This window comes from Moschus berezovskii, chromosome 10, assembly GCF_049115385.1.
Source record: "Moschus berezovskii isolate FMDL1 chromosome 10, NW_MosBer_1.0, whole genome shotgun sequence".
Classification (NCBI taxonomy): Eukaryota; Metazoa; Chordata; class Mammalia; order Artiodactyla; family Moschidae; genus Moschus; species Moschus berezovskii.
The window spans coordinates 24,351,828-24,374,097 of NC_142469.1; the positions used below are offsets into that span (position 1 = coordinate 24,351,828).

The 22,270-nt window shown below is 40.2% G+C and overlaps 1 protein-coding gene across 2 annotated transcripts in view; it reads left to right on the plus strand.

Annotated features, from left to right (window-relative positions):
* BCKDHB (branched chain keto acid dehydrogenase E1 subunit beta) overlaps positions 1 to 22,270 on the plus strand; it is a 276,836-nt gene that overhangs the window by 52,943 nt on the left and 201,623 nt on the right. For both annotated transcript variants that reach the window (XM_055432952.2, XM_055432953.2), the window contains exons 4-6: positions 12,027 to 12,160; positions 12,383 to 12,538; positions 15,479 to 15,587. In XM_055432952.2, coding sequence (XP_055288927.1) covers positions 12,027 to 12,160; positions 12,383 to 12,538; positions 15,479 to 15,587 — 399 coding nt within the window. The remainder of the gene's footprint in view (positions 1 to 12,026; positions 12,161 to 12,382; positions 12,539 to 15,478; positions 15,588 to 22,270) is intronic.

Sequence of the window (22,270 nt, forward strand, 5' to 3'; positions counted from 1 at the left end):
TTCTGGTGTACTGCAAAGTGATTTAGTTATACATATATATATATATATGTATTCTTTTCCATTATGGTTTATCATAGGATATTGACTATAGTTCCCTCTGCTATACAGTAGGACCTTGTTTTATCCATCCTATATATAATAGTTTGCATCTGCTAATCCCAAACTCCCAATCCGTTCCTACCCGCTCCCCACCCCCCCAACCCCAGAAACAAGTCTATTTTCTGTGTCTGTGAGTCTGTTTCTGTTTCATAGGTAAGTTCATTTGTGTTGCATTTTAGATTCCACATATAAGTGGTATCATATGGTATTTGTCTTTCTCTTTCTGACTTCCCTCGCTTAGTATGATAACCTCTAGTTCCAACCATGTTGCTGCAAGTGAACATCTTCTATTCTTGTTACTGTATTATCAGTAACCGTAAGTTTACCTGAAATGTTAATCTTACTCAGTTATCTTAAGTTCAGTAAGAAGTAGTTCAGATATTATTTATTCTTTTCTGACTCAGTCCAAGGCTGTAGGTCATTGAAAAACTTTCAGAGTAGGCATACTTCTTGCCTTCATGTGAACTCACAACCACTAACCACCAAAGTAAACATTAATTGAGTTTGATTGCAGTAGTTTGTTTTTTTTTTGTTTCCAATTTTATTTATTTATTTTTTTCAAGTTGAACAGACTAAATTTCTTTAAACAAACTTACTTATACTCCAGAGTCCTTTAAAAACTCAACAGCATTTATACATTGAAGGTATTTGATTTTCTTGTAACTAGCACTTCAAATGCAACAAGCATTTGAAGCAACAAGCATTTGACCCAACAAGTAAAACTTTCTACAGTTCATAACTTTTATAAATAAAATAAATTAAATGTACAGTGAATAAGTTCTCTGAAATATTTCAATATTTCTGCAGGTTTAGTAACATTGTAAAATACATTTCAACTAAAATTCACAAATCTAAAAACCTGTTAGGCATTTTTAGGCGTTTTAAGATGGAAATGAAGACCAATGTTACATCGTAATATGCCAATTACAAATAGTACTTCAAATAGCAAATACTACAGTTTGTCCCAAACTTTAAAAACTATTCATGAACTCAACACTGAACTATTGATGGCTATGAGAATTGTTTCCTAGCCTTTTTGAAAATTTCAACCCATTTACGTTTAAGGTAACTATTGATAAGTATGATCCCGTAGCCATTTTCTTTATTGCTTTGGGTTCAAGTTTATACACTCTTTCTGTGTATCCTGTCTAGAGAAGATCCTTTAGCATTTGTTGGAGAGCTGGTTTGGTGATGCTGAATTCCCTCAGCTTTTGCTTGTCTGTAAAGCTTTTGATTTCTCCTTCATATTTGAATGAGATCCTTGCTGGGTATAGTAATCTGGGCTGTAGGGTATTTTCTTTCATCACTTTAAGTATGTCTTGCCACTCCCTTCTGGCCTGAAGAGTTTCTGTTGAAAGATCAGCTGTTATCCTTACGGGAATCCCCTTATGTGTTATTTGCTGCTTTTCCCTTGCTGCTTTTAATATTTGTTCTTTGTGTTTGATCTTTGTTAATTTGATTAATATGTGTCTTGGAGTATTTCGCCTTGGGTTTATCCTGTTGGGGACTCTCTGGGTTTCTTGGACTTGGGTGATTATTTCTTTCCCCATTTTAGGGAAGTTTTCAACTATTATCTCCTCAAGTATTCTCTCATGGTCTTTCTTTTTGTCTTCTTCTTCTGGGACTCCTATGATTCGAATGTTGGAGCGTTTAACATTGTCCCAGAGGTCTCTAATATTGACCTCATTTCTTTTAATTCGTTTTTCTTTTTTCCTCTCTGTTTCATTTATTTCTACAATTCTATCTTCTAGTTCGCTTATCCTGTCTTCTGCCTCTGTTATTCTACTGTTTGTTCCCTCCAGAGTGTTTCTGATCTCATCTATTGCATTATTCATTGTATATTGACTCTTTTTTATTTCTTCTAAGTCCTTATTAAATCTTTCTTCCATCTTCTCAATCCTCTTCTCCAGGTTATTTATCTGTAACTCCATTTTGCTTTCAAGATTTTGAATCATTTTCACCATCAAAATTTGAAATTCTTTATCAGGTAAATTCCCTATATCTTGTTCTTTTGTTTGTGTTGGTGGGCAATTATCTTGTTCCTTTACTTGCTGGGTATTTCTCTGCCTCTTCATCTTGCTTATATTGCTTTGCTTGGGGTGGCCTTTCCCTCTTCTTGCAGTTTGTGGAGTTCTCTTTATTACGTAGTTTCTTCGCTGTGAGTCGGGTTGGACGGGTGACTTGTCCGGGTTCCCTGGTTAGGGAAGCATGTGTCGGTGTTCTGGTGGGTGGAGCTGGATTTCTTCTCTCTCCTTTAGAAGACAATGGGCTGCTTTTCTGGGAGCCTGATGTCCTCTGCCAGTATTCAGAAGTTGTTTTGTGGACTTTACTCCGCGTTCAAATGTTCTTTTGATGAATTTGTGGGGGAGAAAGTGGTCTTGCCATCTTATCCCTCCGCCATCTTGTTCCTTCCTCCCCAGAACACTGGATTCTTATATTCCACTTGGTCGTGGAGTAGCTCTTCCCAGCTGCTCCAGCAAGGCGCAGCCGCTGTACCTTACCTTGGACGAGGGGTATCTCCTCAAGGCCGCGCCTCCTGCTTTGAATGTAGATCAGCTCCTCTCGGCCCTCCGGTGCCCAAGCAGCCACCGCCTCCTGAACGTGGTACAGCTCCTCTCGGCCACCGCCCTAACCCTGGGCGCGGGGTAGCTCATCTCAGCCACAATTCTGCACGTGGTCGGTTGCGCCCTGTTTGCAGTACTTTGTATCTTCCCTCTTACAACTGTTGCAGGAAGGGGGACCCCTTCCAGGGCCCGAAAGTGGGCTCTTGTCTAACACTCGGAAATGAATTGTCTGAGGATACACATGTGCTGACAAAGCAAGAGATTTTATTGGGAAAGGGCACCTGGGTGGAGAGCAGGAGGGTAAGGGAACCCAGGAGAACAGCTCTGCCACGTGGCTCGTGGCTCGCAGTCTCGGGTTTTATGGTGGTGGCATTAGTTTCCGGGTTGTCTTTGGCCAATCATTCTGACTCAGAGTCCTTCCTGGTGGTGCACACCTTGTTCAACCAAGATGGATTCCAGAGAGAAGGATTCTGGGAGGTGGTCGGACATGTGGTGTCTCCTTTTGACCTTTCCTGAGCTCTTCCTGTTGGTGGTGGATTATTAGTTCCTTACCAGGACCTCCTGTCGTAAAACAACTCATGCAAATGGTTACTGTGGTGCATGGCCAGGGTGGGTGGTTTCAATCAGTGTGCTTCCCCTAACACAATGATCTTGGAGCCTCAGAAATAGATTTGTCCTTATAGCCTTTAGCTGCCATAGGAATTGCAGCTTATCTTAGTTTTTGTTTATCACTGGTTAAATTGTCATGTGTTTCAGGAATATCCAATTTTTGTACCACCTGACCTAAAGTCTGTGGTCTCTGTGAGATTATGTAATCACATCCTTAATGCATATATATAATCACTACTTAAATGTACTGAATTCTAGAAGTCTGGTTCCAAATAGCAAAATGTTGAGTTTGGTTATTTCAGAAAGTGAAGATACATTCATATAGATTTGATTGCTTTTTTTTCTTTTGTTAAGATTTCTTTTTTTTAATGTGAACTGTTTTTAAAGTCTTCATTGAATTTGTTACAATATTGTTTCTATCTTATGTTTTGGTGTTTTGGCCTCAAAGCATGTGGGTTCTTAGTTTCCTGATCAGGGATTGAACCCATATCCTCTGCATTGAAAGGTGAAGTTTTAACCACTGGACTATCAGGGAAGTCCCTAGAGTTGAATTCTAAATCCAAAGAAGCCTAGCTCTTATTATGTAATTTAGTCTTTCAAAATAAACATTTATTGAATGTTTGCAATAAATAATTCAGTAATGTATTGAATAGCAAGTGCTACGGAGAAGGCAATGGCAAGCCACTCCAGTACTATTGCCTAGAAAATCCCATGGATGGAGGAGCCTGGTAGGCTGCAGTCCGTGCGGTCGCTAAGGGTCGGACACAACTGAGCGACTTCACTTTCACTTTTCACTTTCACACATTGGAGAAGGAGATGGCAACCCACTCTAGTGTTCTTGCCTGGAGAATCCCAGGGACGGGGGAGCCTGGTGGGCTTCCGTCTATGGGGTCACACAGAGTCGGACACGATTGAAGTGACTTAGCAGCAGCAGCAGCAGCAAGTACTAATGCTGTCCTTCCTTGTTGCCTGCTGACCCCAAGCCAGTCCTGTCTGTTCCTAGCATGGCTCACCGCCAGCCTCACCAGCACTCCTGCCAGTATCCACATGCATGCTCTTCTTAATTTTTTGTCCTTTGCTCTAGGGATCTTGTGTTCCATCCTACCTTAGCTTTTCACTCTTACGGTCCTACCCCAGACTGTCATTCCTAGTCCCTCCATCCTCTCAATTTGAAACCTTCTCAAATCTGACCTCCACCTCGAACCTCCCCAGCTCACTGCCTCTCATGCCTCCACCCTAACAATCCTTTGACTGTCTTGATCTTTGAAATTCATGAATCCTGCCACCCTATCACTGACTCTCACCTCCCCTGATGACCTTTCTTCCCTTTATACCCACTTTAAATTCCATGCCACGATTTGCTTGGCAAAATTCAGTGCTGGTTAAATCCATCATTGTCTATATCCTCAATCCTGATCTGAATATTGTTGGAGCAAAACATAACATCTTGTCAAGTGAACTCACTTTCAGCTCAATACTGGTCACCTTCAGGGCCCACCCAGGCTACATGTTCCCGTATGACTATTTCATATGCTCTTTTCTCAACACTGCCTCCCCAGAATTCCCTAGTGGTCCAGTGGTTAGGATTCCACACTTCCACCACGGGGGCACAGGTTTGATCCATGGTCTGGGAACTAAGATCCTGCATGCCACAGTGTGACAAAAAAAATACACTGCCTCCCCCATCCGTGTGTGTGTGTGTGTGTTAGTTGCTCAGTTGTGTCTTTGAGACCCCGTGGACTGTAGCCCACCAGGCTTCCCCATCCTTCTCTTAGCTAATAGTCTAATTCACATTTTACTAAGATAGATGGAGCGAACAGAGAACTTCGGCAAACTCTCCACTGCATCTCTCCGTGTTCCAGCATCAGTGCCCACACATGCTTTCCCTCTGAGTGAACATAAGGGTTCCGATCACTCTCCACACCAGACCCCTTCTTCCTCTGTCACTGTCTCAAGCACATGGTTCCGCTCGTTCGTCCTTCTCTCCATTTCGTTAGTTTTCTCAATCATCAGTTTCCACCCCGTCTACCAGCCTGCAAATATCCTTCTGTTTCTTCCATCTTAAAATAACCCCGCTACTGATTCCATATTCTTCTCCAGCTAGTGTGTTGCTCCCTTTCTCTTCTTTCCTTTACTGTAGAATTTCTCCAGGTAAAATTGTTATTATTCCTTGTCTCCAATTTCTATTCTCCCATCCCTCTTGAATTAGGCCTTTGTTTTCTCCCTTCCTCCCACCTGGCAGACACTGTTATATCCAGGTCACCAGTTAGAAAATGGTCAGCCCTCATCTCACTTTTCTTTTTTTTAAATTAATTTATTTTTTATTGAAGGGTAATTGCTTTACAGAATTTTGCTGTTTTCTGTCAAACTTCAACCTGAATCAGCCATAGGTATACATACATCCCCTTCCTTTTGAACCTCCCTCCCATCCCCCTCCCCATCCCACCCCTCTAGGTTAATATAGAGCCCCTTTTTGAGTTTCCTGAGCCATACAGCCAATTCCTGTTGGCAATCTCTTTTACTCTTCAGTTGACAGCACGTGGCTCGGGTCACTGTAGTCTCTTAGGATCACTTCATCTGACTTCTAGGCCAGCACGTTCTGCTAGTTTGCCTCCAAATTCTGGCTGTTTCGTCCTTTCCAAGGTTGCTAATTATTTTTCACATCTTGCCTTTTAAAAATGAATGAATTGATTGGCTTTGTCGGCTTTCAGTTGAGGCACCTGGGACCTTTGTTGCGTCATGCGGGATCTTTCATTGTGGCGCATGGACTCTCTAGTTGTGGCGCGTGGACTCTCTAGTTGTGGTGCTCAGGCTCTCGAGTACTTGGACTTCAGTACTGCTGTACGTGGGCATGTGGGATCTTAGCTTCCCGACCAGGGATCAAACCTGTGTCCCTTGCATTGCAAGGTGAATTCTTAGCCACTGGACCATCAGGGAAGTCCTCACACCTTATCTTTTTAGCACTGGGTTTCTCCTCTCCATGTACCCATTTAAATGTACTTGGGAGTCTCATCCAGTCTCATGTTTTTTAATCTTCATGCTGAAGACTTCCAACTCATACACCTAACAGTCCAATGAACGGTTTTCCCTCTGTGTCTGAAGGCACAGCTCAGCCGTAACATCTCCACAGCGGGACTGCTGATCTCTCACCTCCACCTGCCTCATAATTTTCCCTTCCTTGCGCGATGGTAACTGCCTTCTGGCTGCCCGAGTCAAAAAGTCTCTAAATCATCCTGTGCACTTCTCTGACTCAGGCTTCATGTCCATTTCCTCAGTAAATCCTTCTGACACTATCTTTAGACTGTCTATCTGAATGCTCTCACCTTTGCTGCTCTTCTGTGTCATCATCTCTTGCTGGGGTGATTGCAGCCTCCTGTTATCAGTCTTGCCGGGTCCATATTTGCCTAGGTACAGGCTGGTCACCAAGGACCAGCCAGAGGGCTCCTGCTGGAGTGCGACTTGGAGGATGGGGTGACTTTGCTCCATGACTTCCCATCTTGCTCACATGCTTACTGACTCATTCTCACAGGTAAAGTCAGAATGTTTACTGTGACCACTGCCCCTCCCCCCCGCCCAAGGCCCTGTCTGACCTCTCCCGCCTCCCCAGCCCATCCCCTTCATGTCTTCCCACAGTTTCTCTTACTCCACACCAGGCCTTCTGGACTTGATAACTTGCCTCTAATATGCTGAACATGTTCATACCCCAGGACCTTTGCACTCACTGATCCCTCTGTCCAGAACACTTATGCCCTGGGATGTATGCACGGTACATTTCCTCACTTTCTTCAGCTCTTCCTTGAAATGTCATCAGGCAGTGGTGCCTCCCTGATCTTCTTGGCTAAGACCACTGGAGTCCCACGTCCTTTCCCCTAAATGCTCCCTACCTTACTGTTCTCTCTAGCTCTTGTCATTCTCTCATACACCATATATTTTACGCATTTATTTATTTTGGTTAATTACATTTATTTATTTCTGCCTGTGCTGGGTCTTTGTTGCTGCACATGGGCTCTCTTGTTGCATGAGTTGTGGGCTACTCTCTAGTTGCAGTGCAGGGGTGTCTCATTGCGGTGGCTTTTCTTGTGGAGCACAGGCTCTAGAAAATGAAGGCTGAGTAGTTGTGGTACACGAGCCTAGCTGCCCCACGGCATGTGGAATCTTCCTGGATCAGGAATTGAACCCGTGTCCCTTGCATTGGCAGGTGGATTCTTAACCACCGGACTACCATGGAAGTCCTTTGTCATTTATTTTGTTTTTATTGTCTGTTTCTCCTGACTAGTAAGTTCCATGAGGATAGCATTTTTCTTTTTTTTTTTGGTTTTGTTTGCTGCTGTGTCCTCTGCATCAAGAATAGAGTCTAGACAATATTGAAAAGTAAAAGTGAAGTCACTCAGTCGTGTCCAACCCTTTGCGACCCCATGGACTGTAGCCTACCAGGCTCCTCCCTCCATGGGATTCTCCAGGCAAGAATACTGGAGTGCATTGCCATTTCCTTCTCCAGGGCATCTTCCCGACCCAGGGATCGAACCCGGGTCTCCTGCATTTCAGGCAGACGCTTTAACCTCTGAGCCACCAGCGAAACCACCTAGACAATATTAGGTACTTTATAAACATTTGAACAAGTGTATGCATTGTTTTGGAGAAGGAAATGGCAACCCGTTCCAGTGTTCTTGCCTGGAGAATCCCAGGGACGGGGGAGCCTGTTGGGCTTCCGTCTAAGGGGTCACACAGAGTCGGAAACGACAGAAGTGACTCAGCAGTAGCAGCAGCATGAATTGTTTTAATCTTTTCAGTATTGTGAGAGATTTGTTGCAGATAATGGAACTGAGACTTAGAAAGTGTAGTAATTTGTGGTGACAGTACTTAAACCCAGAACAGGCTTGACTGAGCGTGCAATCCATGTATGCATTAATTCACCCGTGGAAATATGGCGTGTTTGAACTTTATGTTAGGTTGCTTCTGCTGCTGCTGCTAAGTCGCTTCAGTTGTGTCCGACTCTGTGCGACCCCATAGACAGCAGCCCACCAGGCTCCCCCGTCCCTGGGATTCTCCAGGCAAGAACGCTGGAGTGGGTTGCCATTGCCTTCTCCAATGTGTGAAAGTGAAAAGTGAAAGTGAAGTCGCTCAGTCATGTCTGACTCGTAGCGACACCATGGACTGCAGCCTACCAGCCTCCTCCGTCCATGGGATTTTCTAGGCAAGAGTACTGGAGTGGCTTGCCATTGCCTTCTCCGTTATGTTAGGTTAATTGCACTCTAAAGAAGTTACCAGTACTGTGCATTTTATTAATGCTCTTACCCTCCATCATGACCTCTTTGGGAGATAATAGAAACAGATTTTTAAAAAAATTATGTTTTTCTTTTCAAAACAGATTTTTAATACTTAGTTCTTGTTGAAGCAGTTTCTGTTAGATCATAGGAAATTGTTGGAGAGAGTTATTAAACAGTTTCCTCAAACCATTTTGAAGTAAAAGCTGTAGGAAACTCAACTTTTGCCGTCTAGCAGTAACAAGGGCTATACTAACTGAGATGAAAAATACCTGAATCCGGGCGCTTGAAGCAGCAGAGAATAGGTAGGAAACCTGTTCATCTGATGATGGTGCTTCAAGTATTTCAGGGTTCAGGATCCTGCACTTGGCAGCTGGAATCTGTGTTCATTTTCAATTAATGAATTGTACTTGGTCAATGGAAGCCTGGCTCTTCAGCAGTTATCTAGCTACTTGCAGTCAGATGGAGAACTGATGAAGGATGGAGATCACGATTTTAGTAGATAGTCCCAGGTCCCAGTGAGTATGAATCATGCTGTAAGTTCCTGCAGCTGCTTTGAGAGTACAAACTGTAGGATGTATCTACTGGGTGTTTCCCAACACTTCCCCTCTATGTGTTTCACTGTCAAAGGAATAATTGAACTGAAAGTGAGTTCTGTGCATCAAGCAGAATGGGTATCCTTGGGTTATGGACATGAAACATGAATCCTGATCAGTCACCAGACTTTTGGTCCCCTGGCTAGATTGTTGGCTAGGCCATTGCTTATGCCTGACTAGCTCTCTGAAATGAGAATTTTTCACAAAGTCCTGATAGTGGCCAAGAGGTGGTGAAATTTCAGGTGACAGTTGAGTTGTATGATGCAGATAATGTATCCTGCAGATTAATAGAAACCAGAGCTCCCAATGCAGGGGGCCAGGGCTCATCCCCGGTCATGGAACTAGATCCCACATACTGCAACTAAGAGCCTGCATGCTGAAATGCAGATCAAAGATCTTACGTGCCGCAACTAAGACCTGGCACAGCCAAATAAATAAATAAATATTAAAAAAAAATAGTACTGAGTCTGTGTGTCTTCGTCTTAGCTGTTTCAAGTCATATAGCTTGGGCAGGTCTCCCAGGGGAGCCCGTCCCGCCCGAGCTTCCTATCCTTCAAGGGTCAAGTCTGTTCAGGCCTGCTTTTTAGTTCTCCTGTGCCTTTAAGTAGTTGTTGGTTATATTCTCTCCATGTTTGTAATCATTTGATGTGGGAGTGTTAGTGTGAAGAAAGCTATTCTGCCATGACCGAGACTGCAATTTCAATAAGTACTGAGTGAAAGTGAATGTGAAGTTGCTCAGTCGTGTCCGACCCTTTGCGACCCCATGGGCTGTAGCCTACCATGCCCCTCCGTCCATGGGATTTTCCAGGCAAGAGTACTGGAGTGGGTGGCCATTTCCTTCTTCAATAAGTACTAATGCATAGTTTTTTCATTATCATTCAGTTCAAAATATTTTTTGGTTTCCATTATAATTTTTTCTCTGGGACATGGGATATTTAGCCATGTATTTAATGCTTTTTTTAGGCTTAACATTTTTTTTGAGGCATTGTCCTCTGTCATCCCCTTCTCCTCTTGCCTTCAATCTTTCCCAGCATCAGGATCTTTTCTAATGAGTCAGTTCTTTGCATCAGGTGGCCCAAAGTATTGGAACTTCAGCTTCATCATCAGTCCTTCCAATGAATATTCAGGATTATTTTCCTTTAGGATTGACTGATTTGATCTCCTTGCTGTCCAAGGGACTCTCAAGAGTCTTCTCCAACACCACCGTTCAAAGGCATCAATCACAGAAAGCTCACCAAAGTGATCACGTGGATCACAGCCTTATCTAACTCAATGAAACTGAGCCATGCTTTGTAGGACCACCCAAGATGGACGGGTCATGGCAGAGAGTTCTGACAAAACATGGTCCACTGGAGAAGGGAATGGCAAACCACTTCCACATTCTTGCCTTCAGAATCCCATGAGCAGTTTGAAAAGGCTGTACATTACATGACTTATTTATTTTGTAACTGGAAGTTTGTAACTTTTGACCACCTTCACTCAGTCTTATTAACCCTCACCCCTACTTCTGGCAACCACCAGCCTGTTCCCTGTACTTATGAGCCTAGGTTTTTGTTTCTTTTTTTTCCCTCCAGATTATACATATGAATAAAATCACACAGTGTTTTTCTTTCTCTGTCTGACATATTTTACATAGCAAAATACCCTCTAGGTCCATCCAAAAATGGCAAGATTTCATTCTTTGTTATGGCCGAGAAATATTCCATTGTGTGTGTGTATCCATATCTATCTATCTATTTATCTATATGTGTCACATCTTCTTTATCCATTCATCAATCAATGGGCCCTCACATTACTTCCATATCTTGGCTATTGTAAATATTATAGCAGTGAACATGAGGGTACAGATGCATATATCTTTTAAAAAATTTGCTATTGGCTTCTAGCTTAATTCCATCATGGTCTGAGATTATACTCTGTATGACTTTAATCTTTTGGATGTTGTTGATTGAATATATAGCTCAGTTTGTGCTCAATTGGTGTCTGTATTCTGTGTTTACTTGAAAAGAATTTGTATTCTTAGCTCTTGGGTGCTCTATGTCAGTTATGTTTGTTAACCATGTTCAAATATTCAATTGTTTTTACTTATTTATTTTGATGTGCTTTTTCTGCCAGTGAGACTTGTACATGAAAGTCTCCCATTGTATTGGGGATTTTATCTAATTATCCATTTAATTCTGTTAATTTTTTCTATTTATTTGCAGTTTGTGTTGTTATATGGGACTTCCCAGGTGGCTCAGTAGTAAAGAATCTGCCTGCCAAGCAGGAGATGAGGGTTTGAAACCTGGATTAGGAAGATCTCCTGGAGGAGGAAGTAGCATCCCACTCTAGTATTCTTGCCGGGAAGATCCCATGGACAGAGGAGCCTGGTGGGCTACATACAGTCCATGGGGTTGAAAAGAGTTAGACATGACTCAGAGACTGAGCATGTGCGTCACTTATATGAGTATAAATTTAGAATTATGTCATCCTTATGAATTGACTCCTTTAACAGTATGAATTTTCCCTCTTTATCTCTGGTGATATCTTGTCCCTTAAAGTCTACTCTGTTTGCTTTTAATGTAGCGACATCAACTTCTTTTGGTTTCGGTTTTTCATTGTGTGTGTGTATTTTTTTTCCTTTTCCTCACATTTATTTTTTTAAGTAGCTGAGTTTTACTTTCTTTTATCCTAGTGTGACAATCTTTCTTTTAATTTAGGACATTTAGGTTACTTAGTTAATATAATTACTATATTTACATTGAAACCAACCATTGTACTGTTTCTTCACTGTTTCATTCACGTGTTGCTTGTTTCCTCTACCTCACGGTTCTTAACTCTGTGAATTTTCCGTTTTATCATGCATCACATTACTCTCATTGGTCATATGAAGGTGCCTTTCTTGTCTTTTGTAGGTAAAGATAGAGTTTTTAATACCCCACTGTGTGAACAAGGAATCGTTGGATTTGGAATTGGAATCGCAGTCACTGGTGCTACCGCCATAGCAGAAATTCAGTTTGCAGATTATATTTTCCCTGCTTTTGATCAGGTGAGAAAATTGCATTTTGCCCTAATGGAGCATCTCTATGGCAAGTCCATGAAGTTTGGAACTTTTACCTCCAGTCTCCCGCCCCCTATCTTAAGAACTTTTTGTTACCTGTGAGCTATTTTGTTATGGGCATATATTTAAAGATTAGATAAAATGGCTTAAGAAAATGGATGGGAGTAAAAGGACTCATCATGAGATGTCCCTTCTCTCTTTTCCCTTCAGATTGTTAATGAAGCTGCCAAGTATCGCTACCGGTCTGGGGACCTTTTTAATTGTGGAAGCCTCACCATCCGGTCCCCTTGGGGCTGTGTCGGCCACGGGGCTCTCTATCATTCCCAGAGTCCTGAAGCTTTCTTTGCCCACTGCCCAGGAATCAAGGTAGTCTCACTGACGTACTTTGTTTGCTCTCCATTTGATGTTTCCATTTTGGTTCATTCTGTTAGTATTAACTAATATGCTTATCTAGAGAAAAGCAATCAGAATTTTTGGAATTTATGTGAATTTAATTGTTTTTAAGAAAGAGAGCTTTTATTTCTTTTAGATTAAGCACCCAGCCCAGGTTTATAAACTGTTCTTCTTGAAGTGACACTGCCTTGACCCTGATGTTAATTTCATTCACTTCAAATAATCAGACCAAGAACATAGTTTATCTTCCATCTCTTTCAAAGCTCTCTTTCTATTTTTTCGCAATAAAAATCATATTATTTATCAAAATAGCATATTTTACCAAGACATGAAAAATCAAAATGACAAAGTAAGATATACATTCCTATCAATCTTTGGCACGTTTTGATGAATTTGTTCAATAGGAAGGCCAGACTTGCAAATTCCATTTGAGCAGAAAGCTCTGTTTCTTTCTTTCTTTTGTGTTTTTAAAATATTTTTATTGGAGTATAGGTGATTTACAATGTTATTAGTTTCAGGTGTACAGCAAAGTAAATGTTACACATATACATAGATCTACTCTTTTTTTTAGATTCTTTTCCCATATATAGAGCATTGCAGAGAATTGAGTAGAGTTTACTGTGCTATACACCAGATTCTTAATGGTTATCTGTTTTCTTAAGAAAAACTTTTTATTTTGTATTAGGGTGCAGCCAATTAACAATATTTTGATAGTTTCAGGTGAATGGCAAAGGGACTCAGCTCTACATATACATTTATCAATTCTATCCCAAACTCCCCTCCCATCCATGCTGCTATATAACATTGAACAGAGTTCCATGTACTATACAATAAGTTCTTGCTGGCAAAAAAGTATAGCAGTGTGTAAAGCTCTGTTTCTTTCTAATGGAGCTTTCTCACTTAACAGTTGATTCAGCATAATTTAATAAATCTACTGCTTAGACCATATTTACCTCACAGTCAGAGGAGTAAAACTTTGGCTTTTAGTCTGTTTCTTACTTTTTAAATACAGTGACAGAAGACATTGTTACTTTGGTGTGTTTTCTAGTCCAAGGTAAGGTAATACTTACTCAAGCAGTTAATTTTGCAGCCTCTCTCTTTTATAGCCTTCCACAATAATCTTAGGTCTTTTGATTAAAAAAAATATATATTTTTGCTTATTTTATGTCCTAATTTTTAATAATATTTTCTTTTTTATTTTCTGAAAAGCTTTCTATTGAGTCATTATAGAAACTCATAGATATGTCTCCCCAGGGCTTTATAACTCTTTTTCGATAACAGGAGTCATTTGTGGATGTCTGTGTATGTTTTATTATTTTTTCAACCAGATCAAAGTTGTAAAATTTTGTGGTTAAGTAATGGTTTGCATAATTTTTCAATATAAGCTGCAAGTGGTAGCTTGGGTAGAAACATTTCAGTCAACAGTTATTTTTGTGCTTGAGATCAATTCACGTTTAATGTCTGTATTTTTAAGACCTCGCTCCCCTCCACATTTTTTCTTTTCTTTTATCCTAAATGAGAACATACATATAGTACAAAAGGCTAAAAATAAACATGAAGAAGGCACATGAAGAAAAACTAAAACAGGACGTAAGATAAAGATATGGTGTGTTACAATGAACTATTTATTTAGCAGTTTATTTTCAGAAAATAGTGAGATTTGTGCTATTTTATTTTTTAAATAAAAATCCTTTACTAAAACTGTGTAAAAATGATTTTGAAAGTCAAACACAGTTTCCTTCAAGCAATCTTATTTGAGTCTTTGTGATAAATTCAGGTATATTTTGATGGTAACTCCTCCTGTGTAACACTTAGTTGTATGATTAAACTGGACAGCAGCTTGTGATCTGAGCCACAGTGGTGCAGAAGTTCAGAACCTGATGGGTGAGAACAGGTGAAAGTCTCTGCTGCAGCAGGTGACATGTCCTTGGGCAAGTTACTGGGTCCCTGCTTTCACCCCATTTAGTTTCTCAGTTGGGGAAAACAATAACTGCTACTTCACGGAATTGCCATTAATAGTAGGTGAGTTAATCCACATAGTGAGTTCAGCCCAGTTAGCACACTTGCCACCTGCTGCCTTTACTATCACTTTCCTCATTATCAACCTCATTCTCAAGAAGGTCCTGAGCCCTTTCTCCAGCTGGAAGTGTGCCAGGTCCACACTTTCTTTTTAGTTTTGCAGTGAAGTGAAAAAAAGAAGTGAAAGTGTTAGTTGTGTCTGACTCTTCTGACCCCATGATCTGTACCCTACCAGGCTCCTTTGTCCATGGAGTTTTCCAGGCAAGAATACTGGAGTGGGTTGCCATTCCCTTCTCCAGGGGATCTTCCTGACCCAGGGATTGAACCCGGGTCTCCTGCATTGCAGGCAGATTCTTTACTGTCTGACCCACCAGGAACTTTTGCAATAATTACATGTTATATTACCTCGATCATAAAATTCAGTGGATTATTTTTCCACTTAAGAAGTGAAGGCCAGATTTATCATGGGAAAAGAGATTTTATTTAGCATGTTAAATCTGGAGAAGAACCTTGTGTACCTTTGAAAGCAGCAGTAGAATGTTAGCAGAAAAGACTTGAGAGGTCAATACAGGAAGATATCGACAACTTTACTCTTTTGTTTTGGTGAGGGCTCTTTGTGGTTTCCTTTTATGTTTTAATTTTATGCAAGTTTAGCTCCTTGAGAAAATAACAGTATCTTAATTGCCAGAATATGGTGGGCATATGATAAATATTTGTGGAACAAATGGGATTGTTTTGGACAATATGTGAATTTTATGATTAATGGTAATTAGTCTAAAATTACAAGATTTCTATATTGGTAACAATTGGTTATTTAAATTTTGATGCTTATAAATGAGTTTACTGGGAGACATTTTCACTAAAATTGTGTTTAAAAATAATCTGTTTTTGCAGGTGGTTGTACCCAGAAGCCCTTTCCAGGCCAAGGGACTTCTTTTATCATGCATAGAGGATAAAAATCCTTGTATATTTTTTGAACCTAAAATACTTTACAGGGCAGCAGGTAAAAGTTTCCTTCATTTTATACTTATAAACATCTTTATGCATTTTTTTGGGCATAGTTCAAAATTAGAATTTTTCTTTAATAAGCTTGATTTGTATTTACATTTTAGAAAAAAATTCTGATTTCTTCTATACTTAGTTGGTTCTCATCTATATATTTTTAGTTAACTTTAGGGGAAATCCTCTAGCTATTTAAATCTTAATTTTGGAAACAAGCAATATGAAGTGGTAGCAAGAATGCAGGGATTATGTTTGGCTACACAGTAGATGTTAAGTGGATGTGAGTTGAATAAAAAGGTGAATGAACTCATTGTACTAAATAATAAATGCCCTTTTAGCCAAAGTATGTTTATAGGTCTTCATTTAAATTAGGATTCCTTTGAAAGTGAAATTGTTGTTCAGTCACTCAGTCATGTCCGACTCTTTGTGACCCCATGGACTGCAGCACACCAGGCTTCCCTGTCCTTTACCATCTCCTGGAGCTTGCTCAAACTCATGTCCATTGAGTCGGTGATGCCATCCAACCATCTTATCCTCTGTCGTCCCCTTCTTCTCCTGCCTTCAGTCTTTCCCAGCATCAGGGTCTTTTCCAATGAGTCAGCTCTTCACATCAGGTGGCCAAAGTATTGGAGCTTCAGATTCAGCATCGGTCCTTCAAAATGAATATTCAGAGTTGATTTCCATTAGTATTGACTGGTTTGGTCTCCTTGCTGTCCAAGGGACTTCTAAAGAGTCTTCTCTAGCACCACAGTTCGAAAGAGAGTGAAGTGGCCACTATTAAGCTGTGACATAAGGTCTACACTGGGATGGGCATCTGAGGCAGACGAAGTGTTTGATCACCCTCCTTCTAGCTCAGAATCATCATTCTGTAAACACTCATCCATGATAGCTACTTTTTCAGCCATAAAGGACGTTTAATCATCAAACTGTTTATTCTGCCTAAAGTGTATTTTGATTTTGAATTTGAGAAACATTGCTTTGGCAAATCATTCTTTTCCTTGAATAGTTAAGCTGAGAAATATTTTGTTTTATGGTGATGTGAATTATGTACATTTAAATACATGTGTAAAGATATTAGTGTTCAGTTGTATAGATTTGACAGTCTTATGTGTCTACATAACCACTATGTAAAATAAGACTGAAAAATTTTCGTGGTTTCAGGAAGCTCCTTCCTGCCTTCTCTCTGCCAATCCCTTCTCCCTACACCAAACTTAGCCACTTTCTAATTGCTTTTAGCACAGATTAGCTGCACACAGTTTTGGGCTTCATATAAACAAGTCAGTGCTGTATATTTTCTTTTGTTTGCCTTCTTTAGCTCAGCAGGATAGTTTTGAGATTCATTTATAATGTTACTTGTATCAGGGGTTTATTCCTTATTACTGAGTAGCATTTCCATTGTATGAATATTTCACAGTTTATCCCTTTCCTTGTTGACGAACAAATGACCATCATTGTTTTTAGTTTTTGTTTATTTTGTACAAGGCTGCTCTGGACATTCTTGCATAAGTGTTTTTGTGAACATGTTGTTTCTTTCCTTTTTAGAGGTGGTGGTGGGGAAATAAACATCTAGGAATAGAATTGGTATGTCACAGAGTAGATGTAGGTTGAATGTTCTAAGATTCTACTGAAGAATTTTTCAGAGTGGTTTTGCCATTTTACATTTCCCTTGGAAATTTGTCAGATTTTCAGTTGCTCTTAAGCATACTTTAAGTTGAATCTATATACTTTTTAAGAGCTCTACTATTATCTATCCCATTATGGAATGAAAAGTGATTAACAAAACAATTTGTAATCTTAGGTGAATAGGAAAACATCAGTGTTATACAGAGTAGCTGTCTGATTTCTAATTACTTTGAATACTCTATGAATATTGTATTTGTCAGGCCAACCAATTGAAGCTAATCAATTAATACACGTTTTTTTTTTTTCCAGTATTTTAATAATAGAGACTGAGTAAGAAACATTTGGAAAATATTCACTTTGTTATGGATTTTGAAATTGGGATTGGTGAGGAAAATGTTTAATATAATAGGATTCCAGCTAAGAGAATGAGCTGGAAAAATTTGTTTTAGGTTTGGCGCTGGGAGCAATTACGAAAGAGCCAGTGAGGACTGGGGCTCACAGGTTTTTCCGCAGTTTCCCTGTGATTGATTCTGTGCCATTTCAGGGGCTTGTTTCTGTTGTTGTGTTGTGGTTTGGTTTTTCTGGCCACTCCCCGTGACTTGCAAAGTCTCAGTTCCTTGATAGGAATTGAACCTGAGCCCTTGGCAATGATAGTGCTGCGACCTAACCACTGGACTGCCAGGGAATTCCTTCAAGGACTCTTAACTGAACCTTTTCTTGATCCCAGTTTTGTGTGTTAGTCCCTCAGTCAGGGGTGACTCTTTTGTGACCCCATAGACTTTAGCCCACCAGGCTCCTCTGTCCATGAATTCTCTAGGCAAGAATACTGGAGTGTGTAGCCATTCCCTTCTCCAGGGGATCTTCCCCACCCAGGGATTGAACCCAGGTCTCGAACCCAGGTCTCCTGCATTGCAGACAGATTCTTTATCATGTGAGCCACCAGGGAAGTCCCTTGATCCCCAATGTCTTGGTAAAGACTAAAGAAGTGTTAGTTCTTTTATAGCTAGAGAACTTCTCCACAGATGAAAGTAGGCTTGGAAAAGAGTTAGCCACCAGAGTCTTTATATGAGTGGTTATCAAGGTTGATCCCTGGGGCCAGTCACAGAAGCTCTGTGGGAGCTTCTGAGAAATCCAGGCTGTCAGGCTTCGGTCCAAGGCTTACTGAATCAGAACCCCTGGGGACTGCCCAGCTTGCTCCATCTTCACAGTCTTCCAGCTTCTTCTGACTCATACTAACTTTTTTTTTTTGCATTTCATTTCCTTTATTGGAAAGAGAGAAAACCATGACCACAGTATTGTCTACAGAAATCAACTTCTCAAAAGTCCATAAATTTAGGGTGAAGGAGAGCAGAATATGTTACCCCTGAATATACCACTTTGGAATATTGATTATTTTGAATTCAAGTTACCAAAAAAGCAGCAGGTGCCAGGATGCTCTGACCCTCCATTGTCCCATGAAATTATTTATTTCACAGGAAATAAATCTTCCATGAGAAACTACCCTCCCTGTGTCAGGAGGATACAAGGTGTCCTTATCACCAGATATAGAGACTTCTGGGCGAAGAAGGCTAGATAAGCACATCTTATCACTTTCCCACTAATTTGTTATCCCAAACCCAAACCCCTCTGTTTTTGCTAATTCTTCACAGGTAACTTTTGAGAATCAAGAGTATAACATCAGTTCTGAAGCATTACCTATCCCCATTTATTTATCACCAGTGGTTCTTATGTAGAATTCAAGATGCTTTTAACCCAAATAATTATCTTAGATTTGACCTCTGGTTCAAATCTGTGTCTTGTAGCTGAGCTTAGTGTGGTTTCTGCTTTTTGGTTGGGGAATTGGGGCTCTGAATGTTCTGACACTGATTCGTCAGTTGCTGCCTTCATGCGGCCCACTGTTCTCTAGCTCTGTCAGTTAATTCTCAGGTCTGCTTTATACCTGCGAAGGAAACTCTAAAATTAAAGTTGTTTGGAATGATATAAAAAATGATATCAAAATGGATTATTTTGATTCAATAATCTGGATTATCATGCTGGGTGGAAGACAGTTCTATACTGACAGAGTCTAATAGTTAAAAGAAGGTGCTTCAGATTTATTTAAAAGATTAGAATAGCCTGACAATTTCTAAGTGGTGATAATAGGAAGACTTGTAGTATTCATAAACACTAACTTAATAGACTGACTTTTCTCCCTACATTCATTCTTCTTGAATTTTCAGCATACATTTGGGAATAGTTAAAACAAAGGGGACTAAAGATACGAGCCTTTACATTTAAATATTTTTTAAGAGTTTACTTTGGGAAAGTTCATAGAGTAATAAATATAGATGTATATTATTATATTACAAATACTATGCTGACAATTCTTGGTAAAACCGGGGAGTTGTTTGGGAGTTGCGTTCCTTATATAATCGCTCATTTAAGTTAATTATCCAGTAATATTAACTCAGGGCTTCAGTGCCTGCCTGTCAGTGCAGGAGACTTTAGGGATGCAGGTTCCAATCCTTAGGTAAGTAAGATCCCCTGGATGAGGGCACGACAACTCACCTCAGTACTCTTGCCTGGAAAATCCAATGGGAAGAGGAGCCTGGTGGGCTACAGTCCATAGGGTTGCAGAGTCAGACACAAATGAAGTGACTTACCACAGCACAGTACAATCTTAACTCAATGGGACATGGTCAAGTATAAAGAAGAACACAGAAGCAAACTGTGTCAATAAAGTCTATACAGGTAAGTCCTGATTTTGTGTAAGGATGGTATCTTAAATACATAGATATATTCATGAATTATCCAATTTCAAAAAATTAGGCTGACAATAAAACCCATAATAAGACCTTAAGCCTGATAGAAATTTATCTCTCATGTGAACGTCCCACTTGGCAGTGAAGTGGCACCTCGGCCATCCAGGTACCAGGGCACTTATGTCTGGTTTCTCTGTTGTCTTCAACATGGTCCCAGTTGGGTGCTCCATTCCCCACATCACAGATACATTCCAGCCCCCAGGAAGGGGAGAGAGAGTCTTCTCTTTAAAGAATGACATGGAAGTTGCACATATTAAATCCACTCCTATCCTATTGATCAGAACTTAATCACAGGGCCACACCTCATCACAAGAGAGGCTGACAGTGCAGTTGCATGTGTGTGCTCAGTTGCTTCAGTCGTGTCCAACTCTTTGCAACCCCATCAGCCAAAGCCTGCCAGGCTCCTCTGTCCATGAGATTTTGCTGGCAAGAATATTGGAGTGGGTTGCCATGCCCTCCTCCAGGGGATCTTCCAGACCCAGGAATTGAACTTGCATATCCTGTGGATTCTTTCCTACTGAGCCACTGGGGAAACCGACAAGGTAGTTGAGTGCTGGCTAAAGACTAAGAATTTTGTTGTTACATAGTGATGGGGGACAGATGTTGACAACTCTCAGTCCCTGCCATGGTTGCTTGCATGGTTTCTGAAAGAAGTTACTACATTTTAAGGAGGGTATAGAACTTTTAGGAAAAATAATATGGTTTGACTTGTTGTCTACTTCTAGGGATTTATTTCAGAATATACTGATAAAAAAGTCTGAGAAAATGATACATTGGTATAAATGGTTCATCGCAGCACCATTTATAAGAACAAGGACTGGAAACAACCTATTTGTCCATCACGAGGGGACTTGGGGTTGGTTGAGTAAATTAAACTGTATCCATTTGATGGATTGTACTTCAGATCTCTGTATGCTGCTGTGTCAGTCAGGGTCTGGTAAGGCCTCACAATAGCCCCACAGATAAAGTCCCTAAAGGAAGGTAGAGTCTCTTTGAGGAGGAACAAGAATAGACAGTGACAGCCCCTTTGAGACTTCAGATATTAGAATATCATATAGAGAATGCAAAAAAAGTAGGTTTTATATTTTTAAAAAGACACTTGAAAATAGAAGTAGTAGACAAGCAAATTTGAATGTCTAGAAAAGAGAAATAAAAAATGAAAGAAAAAAATATGCCTTCTGATTTAACTACAAATTACAAACAGATAAAGGAAAAATTAGTAAACTAGAAGGTAAGGTAAAAAAAAAAAAAAATTACCAGAAGGTTGTCTAGAGAAGCAAAGAGAAGGAGAATAGGAAAGATATTGAGTATGAAGGGAGAATGAGGAGGTCTGAATATGTCTAAGGAAGAGAGTTGAGTAAGATTCCTAATAATGTTCATTAATAGAGTTTTGCTGGCAAAGAAATTCCCTGTCGTTTTTTTGCAGCTCTATACAATCGGAACTAGATTGATACAATAGGAAATATTTCAGGGGAGCCTCAGCTATTACTTATTTTCCCCTCCAGTAGTTATTTTCCCAAATGTGGAGTCATGTTTTCTCTATGATTCTTGAAGCATTTAAAAGATACTAAGTCAAGAGTTCCTTCGGAAGCTAACGTATTAAGCATCTAAAAAAATACAACTTGCTAACTCAAAGATGAATTTTCCCTTAATGGAGAATTTTTATCTATATATCACTAACCCTGTTCAGAAATGGTTCAGTTACAGGGCATAACAGTTATCCAAGGCTTTAGCTTGTGTGCACAGCTGTCTCCCAGTAGTTAATTTTTGGCATCTATTGGTCCTTTATTTTTCTGTGGGACATCTTCCCATGGGCACTGCTCTTATTCTATTGCATTTGGTTCTGAAGGAGCTGAACTCCATCATCTCAGGGAATGGGTATGTGGCTCCAGTCCAGCTCTTCTGACTTTTCTGGGACTTTCTGTGTGGAGATGAAGCTTCACTTTCTGTGGGCAATTTGCCTGGGGTGACGGACTGCCAGCCATGTCACTTTTTAAATGATGGTCTCTAGTAGAAGACTGTGAGGTCAAACACACGTGTTCACTGTGGGTGGAGAGAAATAGGAACCCAAAGTGAAAATCCTTGCCATTCTTTAGGTTAGTCCCTAAACTTCCCTGAGCTCCTTATTTCTTTTTTTTTAAAAATTATTTATATTTATTTATTTATTGGCTGTGCTGCATGGCATGTGGAATCTTAGTTCCCTGATCAGGGATTGAACCTGTATCCCCTGCAATGAAAGCACAGAGTCTTAACCACTGGA